This window comes from Engraulis encrasicolus, chromosome 19, assembly GCF_034702125.1.
Source record: "Engraulis encrasicolus isolate BLACKSEA-1 chromosome 19, IST_EnEncr_1.0, whole genome shotgun sequence".
Classification (NCBI taxonomy): Eukaryota; Metazoa; Chordata; class Actinopteri; order Clupeiformes; family Engraulidae; genus Engraulis; species Engraulis encrasicolus.
In genome coordinates, this window is record NC_085875.1 from 48,189,606 (window position 1) to 48,208,859 (window position 19,254).

At 46.0% G+C, this 19,254-nt stretch overlaps 1 protein-coding gene across 1 annotated transcript in view; it reads left to right on the plus strand.

The window, feature by feature from the left end:
* pcnx1 (pecanex 1) overlaps positions 1-18,964 on the plus strand; it is an 89,772-nt gene extending 70,808 nt beyond the window's left edge. The window contains exons 24-36 of the mRNA XM_063184616.1: positions 1,482-1,611; positions 2,367-2,425; positions 3,529-3,753; positions 4,789-5,042; positions 5,443-5,673; positions 6,711-6,811; positions 7,247-7,397; positions 8,625-8,855; positions 9,857-10,131; positions 11,520-11,698; positions 12,437-12,978; positions 13,291-13,431; positions 15,631-18,964. Coding sequence (XP_063040686.1) covers positions 1,482-1,611; positions 2,367-2,425; positions 3,529-3,753; positions 4,789-5,042; positions 5,443-5,673; positions 6,711-6,811; positions 7,247-7,397; positions 8,625-8,855; positions 9,857-10,131; positions 11,520-11,698; positions 12,437-12,978; positions 13,291-13,431; positions 15,631-15,771 — 2,660 coding nt within the window. The 3' untranslated portion in view covers positions 15,772-18,964. The remainder of the gene's footprint in view (positions 1-1,481; positions 1,612-2,366; positions 2,426-3,528; positions 3,754-4,788; positions 5,043-5,442; positions 5,674-6,710; positions 6,812-7,246; positions 7,398-8,624; positions 8,856-9,856; positions 10,132-11,519; positions 11,699-12,436; positions 12,979-13,290; positions 13,432-15,630) is intronic.
* The last annotated feature ends 290 nt before the right edge of the window (positions 18,965-19,254 follow it).

Below are 19,254 nucleotides of genomic sequence, written 5' to 3' on the forward strand. Positions count from 1 at the left end.
ATTTAGACATAGCCTACTCATTTGATTGTGCCATGTACATTTAAAAGTGTCAGTGCAGAATTAAACTGGGCGCTGAATATTGAATATAAATATTGGAGCCATTCTCCCTCCGTGTCTAGATACAGTCAGAGGCGCGCGCGCACGCTCTTATTTCTGTATTATATGAAAATATGCTAAAACGGTCACAACATCAGAGGACTTTCGTGGTGGAGGATACTTGCGGCGGGGCCGAGACCGAGTTGTTACGGGACACTTAATATTATTGAAGGGACAGACCATGCTCGATACTTTACCCGTCTAAATGTAGGCCTAGCACTCGAAAAGTTATGCCGCATATTGTGCAGATTATTTGGTGATGCCAACAACAACGTGAAATTAGGTACATTGGAGACTAGAGCCTATAATTTAGACATAGCCTATTCATTTGATTGTGCTACGTAAACTTAAAAGTGTCAGTACAGAATCAAACGGGACGCTGAAATATTGGAGCCAGTAACTTTGTGTCCGGTGGTGCAGAGGTGTGTGCGCGCGCACAAGTAATTTCTCTCCCATCTCTTTGCTCATCAAGCCTCCGATCTCCAAAAAGACACGAGCACTCAGGATAACTGTTTACAAGAGCTGTTTAAATAATGTGATGCACGTTCTTCATGAAATTGCATGGTTTGGTCACCCTAAATTCAAAATGACTGCATTCGCACATATCGTTTAAAAATCCATGATGGAATTGTGACTCTTAATGTGCAAGTATTGGATATGAAAAAAAAGATCCTAAAACGGTCACAACACCAGAGGACCCGTGGTGTGGTGGATATTTGCGGCGGGGGCCGAGGCCGAGTTGTTACGGTATAGGCTACAATCATATTATAGAAGGGACAGTCAGGCGACACAGCGCGACTCACATAGGGTAGCTGTGGTACCGCAAAGCATTCCTGATGGTGGAAATGAATGCAAATGCATGCAAATACTCGGGCGGATATCCGGGCACTCACATCCGGCAGCCTACTTACATTGGGTTGCTACATGGATAAGAGAAATGTCCTCGGTGTCACGTCATATTTATACCCCAGGGAAACAGGAAGTGATGAATTATTAATTAAATGTTCCTACATACTCTGGTAAACTTTGTAAATTACTGTAGAAATGACAGAAATGCTTCAATTATATTTATTTCCTGGGAATTGTTAAGGGTGCCAATAATTGTGGAACAGGTGATTTAATGAAAAATAATTATTTTTCAGTCAGGGATTTTTTTATTTTCTTACAATTCATTTGAGTTGAAGGCTACATTTTCCTACAATTTTCAGTGTGACAGTATTCTTCTGCAATAAACACTGAATTTATTTTAAGGCTTTTAACACATCTCAACCAGGGGTGCCAATAATTATGGAGGGCACTGTATATATGTGTGTATGTTTTTAAGTATTACCATGTGCATCTGTATCTACTGTGAGCGTGTTCCTTAGCGGGCGGTGCGTGTGCAGACTCGGCCATGTTGTTTGTGCAGGCGGTGGTGTCGGCCATCTTCTCCACGCCGCTCAACCCCTTCCTGGGCAGCGCCATCTTCATCACCTCCTATGTCAGGCCCGTCAAGTTCTGGGAGAGGGACTACAAGTAAGTCCAACTTGAACCCCATGCTGCCGTACAAAGGCAAAGTACAGTAACTACATATTTCGTCAAAATTGACTTAAATAATGGTAATACTAAAAATGGTCTTTATAACACCTCCTTTATCTTGTGGCCTAGCCTTATGGTCCAAATGTGTCACCTTTTAGAGATATTGCTATGTCAAAACTAAAATACTCAAATAACTAGGATTTTTTCTCCTTTTCACTTTGCTTTTGTATGACAGTATGACTGTCTCCCCTTATACTCTTGTTAACAGTGTTCTGGGTCTGCAAGTACATAGGTCTGACTTTTAAACTTTGTTTGTGTGCCTGTCTGGCTGTCCGTCACTGTGTTTCTGTTCTGTCATAGGAAACCATGATGTCTCTGCCTCTCTCTCTGTTTGACCTTGACCACCATAATTTCCTTTCTTTCCTTTTCTTTTCTTTTCTTTTCTTTTTTCTCTTCTTACCCCCTCACTCATCTCTCATGTTGACTTGTCTTTACACACTTGAGTTCAGCCAACCTCAGATTGATACAAATGCTGGTTGTATTCATGTGTGGGATGTTGGCTATGCATAGCTTAGTCTACTGTGCGCGTGTGCGTGCGTGCGCGTGCGTGCGTGCGTGCGTGCGCGTGCGTGCGTGCGTGCATGCGCGTGCGTGTGTGCGCTTGCGTGCGCGTGCGCGTGCGCGTGCGCGTGCGCTTGCGTGTTTGCGAGCATGTTTGTATGTGTGTATAAATGATGCTTCCTCTGCTTCAGCACTAAAAGAGTGGACCACTCCAACACACGGCTGGCATCACAGCTGGACAGGAACCCAGGTGAGATTTCTCTCCATCTGCAGCACTGTGCACACGTCTGCTCTTGTAGCCCTTTGAGTTTTACTTTTTGAGTTGACACTTTTCGCGGCATATCTTACCCATAAGCTTATTGAAACTAGACTGCCTGTGCAGTCGCCTTCGACTGCTTAAGGTATATCCCCGAAACGCAACGCTTCCAGTCCCCCATCATTCCTACCACTCCGGTCCACCTTTTCATAAACGTATATGATAAATACAAAATATTAAAGAAATATATTTAATATCTATACATAGATCAATGACGTGCATAGGGGTCAAAGACGTCCAAAAAGGAACTGTCATTCAGTGTAACGGATACATTCTGCTGACTGTAACTGTAAAAAAACCATGATTTTTAAATTGTTTCAAGTGAATGGATGACAGCCGAGGCTTTCATGAATTCACTGGAAAAAAAATAAAATAAAAAGAGTCATGTTTCTTACAGTTACAGTCAGCAGAAGGTATCCGCTACACTGAATGACAATTCCTTTTCGGACGTCTTTGACCCATAGGCTTAAAACCAAATGACTATTGTGAAAATGAAGCAAAAAATGGGGCAAATGGTAACACTGTTTTAATGGTTCACTATTACAGTGAATATACCACATTAGGTACAGTGTAATAACCATTGTAACAATATTTAACACCATGTAATACCAGTGTAACACCATGTACCAATTTTGTACTACATCATGTATTTTTGTGTAAGTGGTATTACATGGTATTGCATATTGTTACACTGGTATTACACTAGTATTACATGGTATTAAATATTGTACACTGGTTACATTACATTACATCCCCGACGGTCCGCGTTTCGGGGACATAATGACGTCATGAACCTCTGTTAGTGTTTGCAGGGATTATGCACTTGAAGGACTGATTGGCTTCATTTTTGGCAGCTGATAGTACTCAACCACCATAAGCAAAGGATGATGATAATGAAATATCTGCTACGAGCACTTCACAAGCTTGGATAATAACAATAATAATAATAATAATAATAATAATAATAATAATAAGATAATAATCATAATAATCAAAATAATAATCACAAATAATTACATTTATGCCCTCGCCCATAGGCTCCGACGACAACAATTTGAACTCCATCTTCTATGAGCACCTGACGCGGTCTCTGCAGCACTCTCTGTGTGGTGACCTGCTGCTGGGTCGCTGGGGCAGCTACAGCACGGGCGACTGCTTCATCCTGGCCTCCGACTACCTCAACGCCCTCGTGCACCTGGTGGAGATCGGCAACGGCCTCGTCACCTTCCAGCTGCGCGGCCTGGAGTTCAGGGGGGCGTGGGGCTGGGGCTGGGGCTGGGGGGTGGGGGGGTGTGTGTGTGTTTTCGAGCTCAGGCCTGGCCTTCAGAGGTGCGTGGGCCTGGTGCTGGGCCTGGTGCTGGGCCTGGTGCTGGTGCTGGGCCTGGTGCTGGTGCTGGGCCTGGTGCTGGGCCTGGTGCTGGGCCTGGTGCTGGGCCTGGTGCTGGGCCTGGTGCTGGGGCTGGTGCTGGGGCTGGTGCTGGTGCTGGTGCTGGGGCTGGTGCTGGTGCTGGGGCTGGTGCTGGTGCTGGGCCTGGTGCTGGGCCTGGTGCTGGTGCTGGGCCTGGTGCTGGGCCTGGTGCTGGTGCTGGGCCTGGTGCTGGGCCTGGTGCTGGGCCTGGTGCTGGGCCTGGTGCTGGGCCTGGTGCTGGTGCTGGGGCTGGTGCTGGTGCTGGGGCTGGTGCTGGGGCTGGGGGGGTGTGTATATGTGTTTTCGAGCTCAGGTCTGGAGTTCATAGGTGCGTGTTTGGGGGTGGGGATGGTTGTGTGTGTCAGGCCGGGAGTTCTGTGTGTGTGGGAGGATGTTTTTGAGCTAAGGCTGTTTGTGTGTGTGTGTGTTTTTGTGTGTGTGTGTGTGTGTGTGTGTGTGTGTGTGTGTGTGTGTGTGTGTGTGTGTGTGTGTGTGTGTGTGTGTGTGTGTGTGTGGGAGGATGTTTTTGAGCTAAGGCTGTTGGCGTGGGTGTGTGTGTGAGAACTTTGGGGCATGTGGTTAAGAGGTGCTTGCGTGAGTGTGTGTGTGTATGAGGAGCATGAGGGCTGCTGCTGACGACAGTAGTCTGTCCAGTGAAATACATTGAACTGCTCACAAAATCAGTCATATATACACCTATGTCACGTATGCTCTGTCTGTAACCCCCCCCCAATGCTAAGCACTTATTGCAGTGGGAGGTGAAGGTGATCACAGAGGGGGTGGAGGAGGACAAGGGTTGCTGCTGACGACAGTAGCCTGTCCAGTGAAGTACATTTAACGTCTTACAAAATGATTCTTAGGTGTGCTCTGTCTGTACCCCCCATGCCAGGCACGTATTGTCAGCAGCGGGAGGTGGAGGCCATCACGGAGGGGGTGGAGGAGGACGAGGGCTGCTGCTGCTGCGAGCCGGGCCACCTGCCCCACCTGCTCTCCTTCAACACTGCCTTCGGACAGCGCTGGCTGGCCTGGGAGGTGCTGCTCACCAAGTACGTCCTGGAGGGCTACAGCATCACCGACAACAGCGCCGCCTCCATGCTGCAGGTCTTTGACCTCAGGCGCATCCTCACTACCTACTACGTCAAGGTGAGGAGGCCACAGGGGTGGGGGGGGCGGACGACAACAGTGGTGCCTCCATGCTGTGTGTGTGTGTGTGTGTGTGTGTGTGTGTGTGTGTGTGTGTGTGTGTGTGTGTGTGTGTGTGTGTGTGTGTGTGTGTGTGTGTGTGTGTGTGTGTGTGTGTGTGTGGGCACTTTACATATGTAACAGGTACAGCAAAATCAAGTGTAACCATGATGCGCGTGTGCACTCTAACTGCTATAACCGCCTCTCTCCTCGTGTTTAGGGTGTGCTCTACTACGTGGTGGCATCATCAGGTCTGGAGGAGTGGCTGGCCAACGAGCCCTGAATTGTGTGTGTGTGTGCCTGTGCCTGTGCCTGTGCCTGCGCGTGCACTCTAACCGCCTCTCTCTCCTCTCGTTCGCAGGGTGTGATCTACTACGTGGTGGCGTCGTCCAAGCTGGAGGAGTGGCTGGCCAACGAGGCGATGGCGGAGGGCCTGCGCGGCTGCAGCGAGCGCAACTACGTGGACCTGGACCCCACCTTCAACCCCAACATCGACGAGGACTACGACCACCGGCTGGCCGGCGTCTCCAGGGACAGCTTCTGCTCCACCTACCTCGGCTGGATCCAGTACTGCAACTCACGCAGGGACAAGGTGCTGTGGCAGCCAGGCACACATACACTCACATATGTATACACATACACTCTTTCTCTCTGTCTTTCTCTCTGTCTTTCTCTCTCTCTCACTCTCTCTCTCACTCACTCACTCACTCACTCACTCACTCACTCACTCACTCACTCACTCACTCACTCACTCACTCACTCACACACACACACACACACACACACACACACACACGCACACACACACAATGTGTGTGTATTCATGTATTTAGTAGTGGTGTGCATTGGCACTGCCCTTTCGATTTGATTACGATTCGGGAGGCGATTCGATTAGCGATTCGATTCTATTCGTTTCGATTCGATCCGATTCAATTCTACAATGCATTGCAATGCATTACATTTCTACTGAAAGCAAAGCAAATGTTTCATCAGTCATGATGAGGCAATACAAGTAGTCAGATACTGAGCAAAAATGTATTGGCTGTTTTCTGTATCAGTCTTGCAGTTTTCTATGCTTTGAAGTTCTTTTATTTAATTTAACATTCATTTTCTCCCGAAATATCAACGGAAGTAATTGAAACTTAAAAAAATTGCCTCTTTGAACTTTCCGCATTGAATTGGATCGCCCATGCCCCGCATTGCATCGCCGAATCGATTATTGTGGACACCACTAGTATTTAGTATGTTAGTTTTTACTGTGTGTGTGTGTGTGTGTGTGTGTGTGTGTGTGTGTGTGTGTGTGTGTGTGTGTGTGTGTGTGTGTGTGTGTGTGTGTGTGTGTGTGTGTGTGTGTGTGTGTGTGTGTGTGTGTGAGATCTGTGTGTGTGTGTGTGTGAGATCTGTGTGTGTGGAATTGTGTCAATGTCTTAACTGCAATATATCAATATATTTAACTGCACATTTGAGTCTGGTCGAACGCAATTTCAACTTGTTGCAGATTTTTAACAAGTACACTTTGACTTGACTTTGATCATTTTAACGTTCCATTTCTTTCTCAATGCTGCATGTCTGTAAGTTGTGTTCATGTCTCTGTTCCTCCTTGTCCTCTACCTCTGCCTGTGTCTACAGCCGCTGGACAGTGAGAAAGACTCGCCTCTGGTGCTGCTGTGTTTTGGTCTGTGTGTTTTGGGCCGGAGAGCTCTGGGCACTGCAGCTCACCACATGTCCAGGTGAGGGCGCCAAAGGCCAGTTAATGAACCTCAGAGAAATAACAGGAATGAGTATGAATTGAGACACTTCTTCTTATGGAGGTAAAGTGTTTGATATAAAACAAAGTGAAGTATGTCTTTTCTGCATAGTCACTCAACTTCAGTGAGGTGTTGCTTCAGCTTACAGTTATGGAAAAAAAGACAATACTAGTAAGATAAATATCAGTATGGCAATATGTAAAAGTATCGCTTATTCAATATGCTAAGTTGACCTCTTAAACTGATGACACTTACAACTAGTCAAATCCAGTGACCTCAAGTCTATTCAGTAGATTTTCACGCAAGTAGGACTGTGGCTGAAGTATCTTTTCAAACCGTTTTTCCTGATGTTTTCAAACCCTGAGGTCTCCCCTTTATGTAATGTAATGTAATTGTGTGTGTGTCCTCCGGCTGCAGTAACCTGGAGTCGTTCCTGTACGGGCTCCATGCGCTGTTCAAGGGTGATTTCCGCATCTCCTCTGTGCGTGACGAGTGGATCTTTGCAGACATGGAGCTCCTGAGGAAGGTGGTGGTGCCGGCCATCCGCATGTCTCTCAAACTACACCAGGTGGGTTCTTCACCTGCACTTGAGTGTGTGTATGCATGCACAGGCAAATGGGCGCTTCTGTGTGCACGCATGCGTGTGTGTGAGTGTGTGTACATGCCTTTGCGCGTGTGTATGCCTTTGCTCGCCTGTGTGTTTGTGCGCACAACGGGTGAATATTAACCTCACAACATATCAGTTTCTACCAACCACCTACAAAAATGTTTAATTCACCAATAGTACATAATGAATTTGTGTCCAAAATTCAGAGAGTGTAAATGTATCTGTCCCCAAAAGACCATTTTCACATTTGTCTGCTTGATGTAAATCATGAAAACTGTTTGTAAAGTACTGACTTGAGGGATGAAAGGTTCTCTCAGGAGTCCAGTACCTCATAGACCTGTTACGCACAAACATATCACATGAAAATGGATCACCAGTTAATATAGTTATCTGTAATGGCCATTCAGACCCAGTTGTGTGAATGTTATCAGCCCCAATCACCATGGTATGTAAACTTCTTATTTGCGTAGTTTCTGTTATTATCATTTCAAAAGTTAAAACAATGAATAGCTTCATTCAAATGATAGCACAAATCCTTGTGTATCACTTATGGTTATCATTCATGTTCTCAGAATAATGGCTACAAAACTAAACATTCCTAAGAGCAGCACTGTTCGTGCAATGTCTGCCTCTCAATGTCAATGTCTGCCTTTATCCTTTGTAATTTTATCAGTATGGACGTCAAGGTTACATTGTCTGCCGTCATGAATCTGACACTGATGTCAGGCCATCTTGTCAAAACGCAATTTCACAAGTTAATCAGCTGTTTTTATAAACCTCTCTCTCACTCTCACTCTCACTCTCTCACTCTCTCTCTCTCTCTCTCTCTCTCTCTCTCTCTCTCTCTCTCAGCTCAATTAGTACTCAAGTATCGTTTCTCTCTCTCTCTCTCTCACTCTCTCTCTCAGTCTCAGTCTCACTCTCTCTCTCTCTCTCTCTCTCTCTCTCTCTCTCTCTCTCTCTCTCTCTCTCTCTCTCTCTCTCTCTCTCTCTCGCTCTCGCTCTCTCTCAGCTCAATTAGTACTCAAGTATCGTTTTTCTGCGGCTGTATCCTAAATACATCTCCACGTCTGCGTGTGTATCTCTGCCTCCACAGGACCACGGAGGAGTACAAGGATTCATTATTTATGTGTTATTTATTTCACACTAATAGTTGTTGGTGACTCATCTCTGTCTGTCCCTCCTCAGGACCATTTCACGTGCCCGGATGAGTACGAGGAGCCGGCGGTGCTGTTCGAGGCCATCTCGGCGCATCAGCAGAGCCTGGTGATCGCCCACGAGGGTGACCCGGCCTGGCGCAGCGCCGTGCTCTCCAACGCGCCCTCGCTACTCGCCCTGCGCCACGTGCTGGACGAGGGCACCAACGAATACAAGATCATCATGCTCAACCGACGCTACCTCAGCTTCAGAGTCATTAAGGTGACACAAGAGCGTGTGCGTGTGCGTGTGTGTGTACACACAAGATCATGTTCAACAAACACTACTTCATCATTTCTTAAAGTTTCCTTTGTTTCAGACATGGGTCAATTCACGTGAAATAGCTTTGGGACCTGAGCGACACAGATTTTAACAGGTAGATCCCCCAGAACTGCATATGCAAGAATCTGGTGCTAATAATGAGGGAGAAACGGAATGAGAATTTAATTAGGAGGGTAGGACACTATGCATTCATCCTTGATTATGTCAGTCAATTTAAGCGATTTAACCTTTCTCCCTTAATATTAGCGCCAGATTCTTGCATAATATGCAGTTATGGAGTTCTACCTTGACACTGAAAAGGCACACCAAGTTGTATTGAAATCCACGTCGGTTGGGACCCAAAGTGTCTGATTTTACCTGAAATGACCAACATGTAAAAATATTACCTGATGTGTACCGACGGTGAAACTTCCGTCCTCATCAGAGGGTCTCCATTGTGTTGGTGACCCTCTGATGAAGACCGAACTTTCACCGTCAGAACATGTCAGGTAAAAGATCAAACTTTTGCATAAAATTATGCTCAGACTTAGCTCCAGTTGTGTGTGTGTGTGTGTGTGTGTGTGTGTGTGTGTGTGTGTGTGTGTGTGTGTGTGTGTGTGTGCGTGTGTGCGTGTGTGCGTGTGTGCGTGTGTGCGTGTGTGCGTGTGTGCGTGTGTGTGTGTGTGTGTGTGTAAGACCATTATGCTCAACTAACGCTGCATCAGCTTTCAGGTCATCAAGGTGACGGTGTGTGTGTGACTGTGTGCATCTGTACAGTATGTGCTTGTAAAGACGTTTTTGGCCTTTACAGTGCGGTCAGGCAACTGTTTTATGGTAGTTTACTGGTCACCATGTGATTTTCAATTTTACGGTCACCAAGGTGAAGGTATTGTGGCTTGCACAAAATGACAGTTCATATTAAGGTGTGTGCGTGTGCGTGTGTGTGTGCGTCTGTCCGGCAGGTGAACAAGGAGTGTGTGCGGGGGCTGTGGGCGGGTCAGCAGCAGGAGCTGGTGTTCCTGCGGAACCGCAACCCAGAGCGTGGCAGCATCCAGAACGCCAAGCAGGCGCTGCGCAACATGATCAACTCCTCATGCGACCAGCCCATTGGCTACCCCATCTACGTCTCGCCCCTCACCACCTCCTACGGCAACAGCCACGCGCAGCTCGGACACGTGCTGGGAGGGCCCATCAGCTTCGGGAACATACGCAACTTTGTCGTCAGCACCTGGCACAGGTGTGTGTGTGTGTGTGTGTGTGTGTGTGTGTCTGTCTGTCTGTCTCTGTCTGTCTGTCTGTCTGTCTGTCTGTCTGTATATGTGTCTGTCTTTCTGTGTGTGTGTGTGTATGTCTAAGTTTCATGCATGTGCAAATCCGTATAATAAAATAAAAGGGTCCATTTGTTAGCCACTAATACAGTAACTTTACTACTGTAATTAACGTCTGTGTAAGTGATCGATAGGTGATTATAATACATTTGCTTGGCAAAATAGAGGATCTACTGTACCTCATTATTATTGTATCAGTAATATAAAGGCCTTTTTGGCAATAAACAAGAAACGTCTTTTAGCTTGGAAGATTATGTAGTTATGAAAGTAAATAGCTTAGTTATAGCTTGAAAGTAAACTAATAATCACAAATGGCCATAATTCCTCATAAGCTCCTTCAGTGCCATTTATTCGTATTATTTCAGGCAATTCCAACTTCAAACTGCTCCAATTATTTGGTTATTAAGTCCCCATGCTTTTATTGCTTTATACTTTGCAGTACTTCATAGCTGTTGAACTTTTGACATATTTTCAAGCTTGCAGTAGCATTGTTTATATGGACAAAAAAGTGCCTCATACCAGAGATGTGGACTTGACTGTGCAGTTTTAGAAATGACTTGTGACTTGACTCAGACTTGTACGCTACTGACTCGAGACTTGACTTGGCTTGCAATGACTTGCAATGGCACGTTAATTCCAAATATATTCAATGTTATGCATTTGTATATGAAAATGTTACATGGGGAAAAAAAGAAAATGAAAAGATTTGCCCTTAACCAATACCAGTAGGCCTACTCTTTTTTTGTTTAGAATGCGACTGGCAAAGGGAGACATGCATAGCAGTGTGGAGAGATAATGAATCTATGACGAAAAGTAGTTATCAGGATTGTGCGTAGAATACAGGGTGACTTGTTAAGCATTTGGTAAAAAAGAAGACGTCACTCACTGTCTCTCCCTTTGTCTGTCTCTCTTTCTCTCTCCGCTTCTCTGTCTCTCAATGTCTCCCTCTCTCCTTTTCTCTCTGTCTCATCTTCTTTCTCTCTCTCTCTCTCGCTGTCTCTGTCTCTCCCCCTCTCTCATTGTCCCCCTCTCTCCTTTTCTCTCTTTCTCTTTGTCTCCCTCTCTCTGTGTGTCTCATTATCTCTCTCTCTCTCTCTCTCTCTCTCTCTCTCTCTCTCTCTCTCCCTCCCTCCTCCCCCTCTCTCTCTCTCTCTCTCTCTCTCTCTCTTCTCTCTCTCTCTCTCTCACTCTCACTCTCACTCTCACTCTCACTCTCACTCTCACTCTCACTCTCACTCTCACTCTCACTCTCTCTCTCTCTCTCTCTCTCTCTCCCTCCATCCCTCCCTCCCTGAAGGCTCCGTAAGGGCTGCGGTGCTGGCTGTAACAGCGGAGGCAACATTGAGGACTCTGACGCGGGGGGCCTGTCGTGTGGCAGTGGTAACGGAGGCGCCAGTGACTCCCAGCAGAGCTCCATCTCTCAGGGCGGCCTCTCCGGCCCCGCCGCCCCCAACTCCTACCAGCCACACTCTATAGGTCAGCTGCTCTCATGCCATTGCTAACACATTGCACACTCGTTTTAATCACGTTTCCTTGGCTCTTGGCCTACTCTCTGCATCCTTGACGTCTTATCAGTGAGTCAAGGGTATTGTCAAGACTGTTTTGGATCCCTGTGTACTCTCAGTATCTCCCTCATCTCCAGTCTCACATGACCAGCTGCCTGCTTACTGCCCAAACTGTACACTGGCCTTTCTCGTTTCTGTCTTTCTTCCTCTTTTTAATTTTTCATATGGCATTATGACTTTTCATACATTTACATGTCAGCTTGAATTCACAGTCATAAGCTTTCAAATGGAAGAGCTCAAAACAAACAAGGAATTCCCAGTCATAGACATAGACTTTGGCTGCAAAACTTACTGTACTTTGATCAGACCAGTAAATATTAGTTTATAAGAGCGTAATAACTTTTGAAAAAAATAACCAACTAAAAGTATACACAGCACCTTAAAGTTATGTACTGTAGATGCCATACTTACTCTCACCACCCCTCACCCTCTTCTCTAACCCAGCTGTGGCCCAATGGGTAGAGAGGTGGTCTTAAGATCCGTGTGTTGCAGGTTTGGAATCCCACCCTTACCTCACCCTTGAGCAAGGCACGTAACTCCACATTTCACTGTAACTAATACCCTGCAGGAAAATAACCAAGTTGCATTGGGTAAAAGCACCAGAGAAGTGTAATGTAGTGTAATGTAATGTAACCCTCCTCCTCTCCAGGCACGAGCCACAGCTCCCAGTCGGTGCAGTCGGGCCTGGTGCGCCACTCCCCGGCGCGGGCCTCCGTGGCCAGCCAGTCCTCGTCCTGTCGCTACGGCAGCAGCCGCCACTCCTCGCTGCGCACCTCGGCCACGGGCCTGGAGCCCTGCCGCCGCTCCTCCAGCAGCCAGCTGTCGCTGCGCACGCTGCCCACCTCCCTGCAGCTGCGGCTGGGCGGAGGTGGCGTTGGCGGAGGAGGAGGAGGCCCCAACGTGGACGCACCTCCACCCCCTCCAGGACTAGGCGGGGGGCCGTCCGGGTCTCTGTCCAGCCAGAGCATCATCCCGGCCTGCAAGCGCCACACCCTGGTGGGGCTGCTGGGGAGCGAGGGTCTGGGCGCCGCCCTGGGGGATGGCCCCGGTACTGCGACGACAACTACTATGCTGAGCGCCGCAGGGCACTCGCACTACTACCCGCACCCGCACCCGCACGCACACTCCCACGTGCACCACCACCCCACGCTGGGCTGCCTGCGGCGTGATGACATCTCCTACAGAGTGCAGGCAAGGCAGTGCTTGTATTTTGTGCGTGCACGCGCGTGCGCATGTCTGTCTTTTGCATACACAGAACCCTCCTCAATTACATTGACTGTAGTGTGGTTGTTGGTGTGGTTAGTGTATATTAATTATATGGATGTATGGTGCATATTCAATATGCAGTATTATAATATAGGAGAGGCACACATAGAAATATCATCAGTAACATTGACTGTAGTGTGTTTGTTGGTGCGTCTTGTGTGTATTCTCTGAAATGTATGTCAGTGTATAATCAATATATGGTATTGTTCAACTGAATGTTGTTGTGTATGTGTGTAGATAGTAGACGTGGGCCAGGTGCTGGAGGTCATCAACGTGTCCAAGCGTAAGGAGCTGCAGTGGCCTGACGAGTGCGTGCGGCTCCGCTCGGGACGCAACTACTGGAGAGACTGGAGCCCCAGGGAGGGCATGGAGGGACATGTGAGTTACCAATCACTGATTACTGACTACATTACCCACAATCCACCTCTACAGAGTCAGGCGTGCCATGGGAGGGTTTTTGTGTGTGCCCCATTTTTTTGTTTGTTCTTTTTTCCCCCTTTCTTTGTTGTTAATGTTTTGACAAACAGCAATCAGCTTTCTGTTGATTTTGAATGATGCTGTGTAGTCAATAGTGACACAGTATACCTTAGAAAATGCATAGGCATCAACCAGTTCAATGTCAATTATACCAGGAAGCAGGCTTAACTCAGAGTTCATTAATTACTCTAAGGGTGCTGGACCAAATTAAAAACTTCAAAAGAAACAAAAAAGGGGTGGGCGTACATCAAGTGTCTTTTATTTGCACAGACACGTTTCAGCTAAGAAGGCACACGCCGAAACGTGTCTGTGCAAATAATAGACACTCAATGCGAGGTCACCTCAGGTGCGGCCCTTTTTTTGTTTCATCAACCAGTTCAAACTATAAGCACTGCAGGCCTTTCATGTGGATGGGATCACCGGCGGAAAAAGCTCAACCACACCGTAACAATAGCCATGTCATTGCCGAAAATCTTCAGTAACGGATTAAGTTGTGATCATTACTATTTTGTCGACAATAATGTTTTGACGTGCCCTCTGCATGAAGGGCTAAACTCAGGGATGTGTCAAGTATGTGTCATCCTGTACGATATCTCTTTTACTCGAGTCTGGTTTGAGATCTCATTGCAGGAAGTTAAATTAAACCCGCTCACACAGAGCAGTTCTCATTTATTGGACCCAATGACCACAATGACTCTTACTTCAAGTAAATTGTTGATGGGAAACCATGAGATCCTCTGTCATGCATTGAGGGTTGTGGTTAAATAGCTCTGTCGGGTCACGTGAATCCAGAGATTTAGCACTCAGCTACTACCAGAACAAAACTGCAGAAACCATTTTGGAGTGGTCTTGTGTCTTTCTCGTGATGACTTCGAAGTCTATATCCTTTACAGTTGACCACAAAATAATTCAAAAACCGTCTCATTTCTTCTCCTCACTCTCTCCAAAGAGTTAAGCTTCCTCTTTGAGCTTGTAGATGCATCACTCCAAGAAAGTATTGTCAGTTCTGGTGACCACTGACCAAGCCAATTGCTTAAAGCAACACATTATTTCCGAATTAGTCAGTCATGTAGACATGAGGAGATGCTTTTTTTTTTCAATCCAAGCAGTCCTTGTAAATCTAGAGGTCATTGGTGCTAGGCTAGTGAATGGGTTTTTTGGTAGCCTATCACTTAAACCATATCAAAAATCTTGAGAGTTGCTTTAATTCTAAATGTTTTGGATAACATGACCTTGATGAACGAGACTCTTCACTAGCTTCTTTATCACGCCATTAATTCCACCCTCCTGCCCCTCAATTCTTTCTGTCTTTTGCCTCAATAATTCTCTCTCCCCCCTCCAATTCATCTCTTCGTTTCTATAGCTTTGTAAACTTTCTGAGTTGTCAGTGTAGAAATAAGGCCGCAAATATTTTTGCAGTTAAACCTGGTTATAAGACCTTAATGTATTATGTGCATTGTGTGGAGAGTTCTAATGCTCTAACTCGGGGTTTCTCAAACTGGGGTGCGTGCATCCCTGGGGGTGCGCGGCCTGCCACAAGGGGGTGCGCAAGCTGAATTGAGCAATGGTGGATGTGTGTGTTTTTATAAGAGCATTAATGAAAATTAAGTAGTTTTTAATTGTGTGGTGAAGTGTATGCTGGAAGAAACATCAGGTCCATTGGAAATGAGGATTCCCCAACTGATTCTGCATAATGTGCAATGATTTGTGCAGTGAAACCATACTTGAGTGGCCATCAGCACACCAAAACATTCACTTGGGGGGTGCGCAAACCACATTGAAATGTACAAGGGGGGTCGCAAGGAAAAAAGTTTGGGAACAGCTTAAGGGTACGCATGTGCTCATGTGCATGTATTGTATATGGAGGAGTAAGAGTCTAACTCCTCCCTATACAATACATGCACATGAGCACATGCGTACCCTTGAGCGTACACACACACACACACACACACACACACACACACACACACACACACACACACACACACACACACACACACACACACACACACACACAGTCCTGCCTTCCCTCACCCCATGACTAATTCTTCTCCTTGTCTCTCCCCTCCGCTGCTCTTGTGTGTGTGTGTGTGACTGCAGGTGATACACCGGTGGGTGCCTTGCAGCCGCGACCCGGCTAACCGCTCCCACATGGACAGGGCCATCCTGCTGGTTCAGGTGGACGATAAACTGGTTCCCATTATAGAGATGGGGGTCATTGAGCTGGGTGCCGAGGTCTGACCCCAAATAACCCCCCCAAGCCCAAACCCAACGCTCACCCTCACCGCCACCCTCGACCTCGATCTTGGCCTTGCTTTTAGAGGTCAAGGTTCTGAAATGGGGGTTGAATACCTGACTACTCCGCAGTCCGCAAACCCTTTCATTAGTCCCCACAGAGGGGACAGGAAGCCAGGGAACCGTGCAAGTAGAGGCAGATTAGACACACTCACACTCTCACACACACACACACACACACACACACACACACACACACACACGTACGCGATTGCTCAGATGTGTCGACACACACCCGAAAGAAAGCTGCCTTCCTGCGTGTCTCACCAATATGCTGCATGAGGGATGGAGTCCCATCAGAACTTCTTTTTCTTAATTTGAACATTGCTGGGTTTTTATTATTTTTCTATGCATCCAATTATGATTAAGGCGCCGGTCATGACGTCCAAGTTGATTTATGATGTTTAAGTGCAAAGTCACTCAAAAGTACTCATGCCTTTATACAGTACAAGCAGACGTAATGGTACACACACACTTTTGTGCATACATTTACACATACACTACATATGCGTGTACACTACAAACACAAAAACACTTATGCATACAAATGTCCATGCACAATATGCACAGACTGCCCATACACAAGCACAACTCAAAGATCTGGCAATCCGGTACAAACGTACACTCAAAAACTTTTAAGTTTGTACGCATACACATCAAAAAGACTTAATGAGCAGTGTGCTTGGAATGGGCAAACCTTTTGAGATTTACGCAAAACCTAAGTGTTTGTTAAGTTTTGTTCCTTTGTTTTTGATTGTTTTTGACAGTAATTTAAAAAAAAATATTGCCAAAAAAACGCCTGGTTCCCAAAAGCCTGGCATTCGCTCCACATGTGAGTTCCTTTTTTTGTTATGTTTTGGTTTGAGTTTTTTTCTACCAAGGGAGAGGAGACTGATAGCCCCTTTGCCAATCATGCTACTGTTGTTTGAGGAGGCAATGCCTGTAGCCAATCATCATACAGCAAAATAGACCATGGCCAATCAGAATACCGACAGCCTGTCAGAAAACTGAAGTGGTTATATGGGTTCCACTGGCCACGTAAGTGATGGCGCAGTGATGCTTCTGCTGGGCAGCTTGCATGCACACCTTGCCATTTCAATGCATTCTGCCTGAAATGGAAAAGTGTGCATGTGCGCTGCCTAGCGAAAGCATCACTGCTCCATCACGAAAGAGGCCACTGAAGTGGTTATATGAGTTCTCTGGAACTAATAGGCTTGTACCATCCAATCAATAGACAAGGTACAGCCCCTACTGTGCACTGATTGGATGGACATGAAAAGGCCTGCAGCCAATCTGGACAAAGGTCCAGAAACTGAGCAATAATCGCTCAATATTCACCCTATTATACACTACAGCCAAATAAATCAAGGCCCCCCCCCTGCCCAACCGGAGAGCTGTTGCAAATCAAAACCCTGAGGAGACGGTAGCCAATGAGAATCAGCCAGTGCTTGTTGCCTCCCTGCTACAACTCCCCCCTATACCCCCAGCCTCCAAGGTCTGATTCTGTGTCTGAGACTTCTTGCCTTGTGGGACATCACGCGTCCTCATAAAAATGTGTTTTCAGAGCAAGCAAAGTGAGTTTTTGTGAGGCTTTTTTTTTTTTCTTGTACAGCCAGAGACCTGACTCTGCACAAACCCAGTCGACTTTTGATCAGAGCAAGTAAGGGTGTCAGGTGGGCCACTAGAGTGTGGGAGTCGTCCACGTCCAGAATGTGTTCATCATTCACGTGGATGGTGCGTCAGTATGGAATGACACGGCAGCTTCACCATCATCCAGCTCCAGCTATCAGGCTGTAAATCAATGTTGTTTCTCTCGTCCTTTCCTGCAACTTCTAGGGCCTATACTAAGAAGCTGGTTCAGGAGTAAACATGGTTAAGTTAACATGGAAATCTAATCGAATCTTCCATTGGATGATTTGCCTTAACTTAACCTGGTGACAGAAGCTGCAATGTCCTTGATGATGATTATTTTTTTTATATAATTATTATTGAATATTTTGCAGCAACATAATTCAGAAGTCAATTTCTTATTTGCAATCCTTCCCAAAGGAGTAGGGGCGATGTCAAGGCTAGCGGTAGGAAGCAGGGGGAAAGGATGGAAGGAATGATGGTGATTATCAGCCGTGGTGTTGGAACAGTGTAATGCTGTGCAATCTTTTCACTGGTGGCTGGACTGCTCTGCTGTGGCAGTAGGGTAGGCCCCTCCAGTAGGGTCTCACGCCGGGGACACATACATGCGACTTTGGCCAAACAAAGCGAACTTGGCCATTTACTCCGATGAGGGAGGTGAAGGCAAGCGAACAGGAGCGAAGCACAATTATTCTGCCAAGTTTAATATTATACAAATGATGTGCGAATTTCGCCTGTAGTGGCCAATCAAACCAACAAACTAAATGTTTCATTCTATTTGATTTACTGCAATGACCAGATGACTATTGAGTTGTCAGAATGGAACATTGCATCTCTTTGCTTTGCTCGTATCGCCTGCATGTGTCCCTGTTGCCATGGGCAGCTGCTACTGCAGTGACTGGGATGAGGTAAAAGTGCCAGGAGTTGTTTCAGACCAGCTTGACTATTTCAGTGATTCTCAAGGCCATTCCAACATTTTCTTTTCCAGTTTCCTTTCATTTATTAACAGTTTATGAAACAGCACATTGTTTCAGAAAAAAAGCTTGCACTATAGTTTTTTATTTGTTTGTTTTGTCTTGATTTACAGCAATGCACTACAATCTTGAAGATATATCAAGCTATTTATTACTCACTCTTGAGTGGCCATGGTAACTGTTGCCTTGGGAATGAAAAATGCAGTCATCATGTTTTTGCTCATCAGCCATTTTTGTTCTGATCATGTCCTGCATTTTTCATTAACTTGAAAGAAAAAAAAGGTTTAACTTCATATATATACATACATTATATATGAATAATTGATTGTTAAAAATATATAATTTTGTTTTGAATATTTATTACTGTGAATATTGTATTTACATTTTGTTACAACCTCAGTTATGGGACAAAGGTATATAGTTAAATGTATCAAGGACCATCGGTTTGAAACAGAAGGCCGAACTTTTCAACGGACTGTTCCCTTATCTCACTTGATTTCTTTTGTAAGAGGGGCAAATAAAGGGTGTTTGATTTAGTCTGGCTCCTGGCTCATTTCCTATTTCTTTTCAAACCAAACCTTGGTATGCTTGGACTGGTGTAATTTGGTTACAAGTGGTGTTCACTGGTTTACAATTGTGGTATCTTCCACAAACCGTGCAATTCATGGACTGTTTTGTCCTTCTGACTGAAGTGAAACATTTGCATGTGATGGCCCACTGATGTACTGCATCACTGCTGCATCACTGCCACTGGTTTACTAGGGCCTCTACTCGTTTCACATTCATTATGCCATTGCTATTACAGAACAACACCATTAAATTCAAT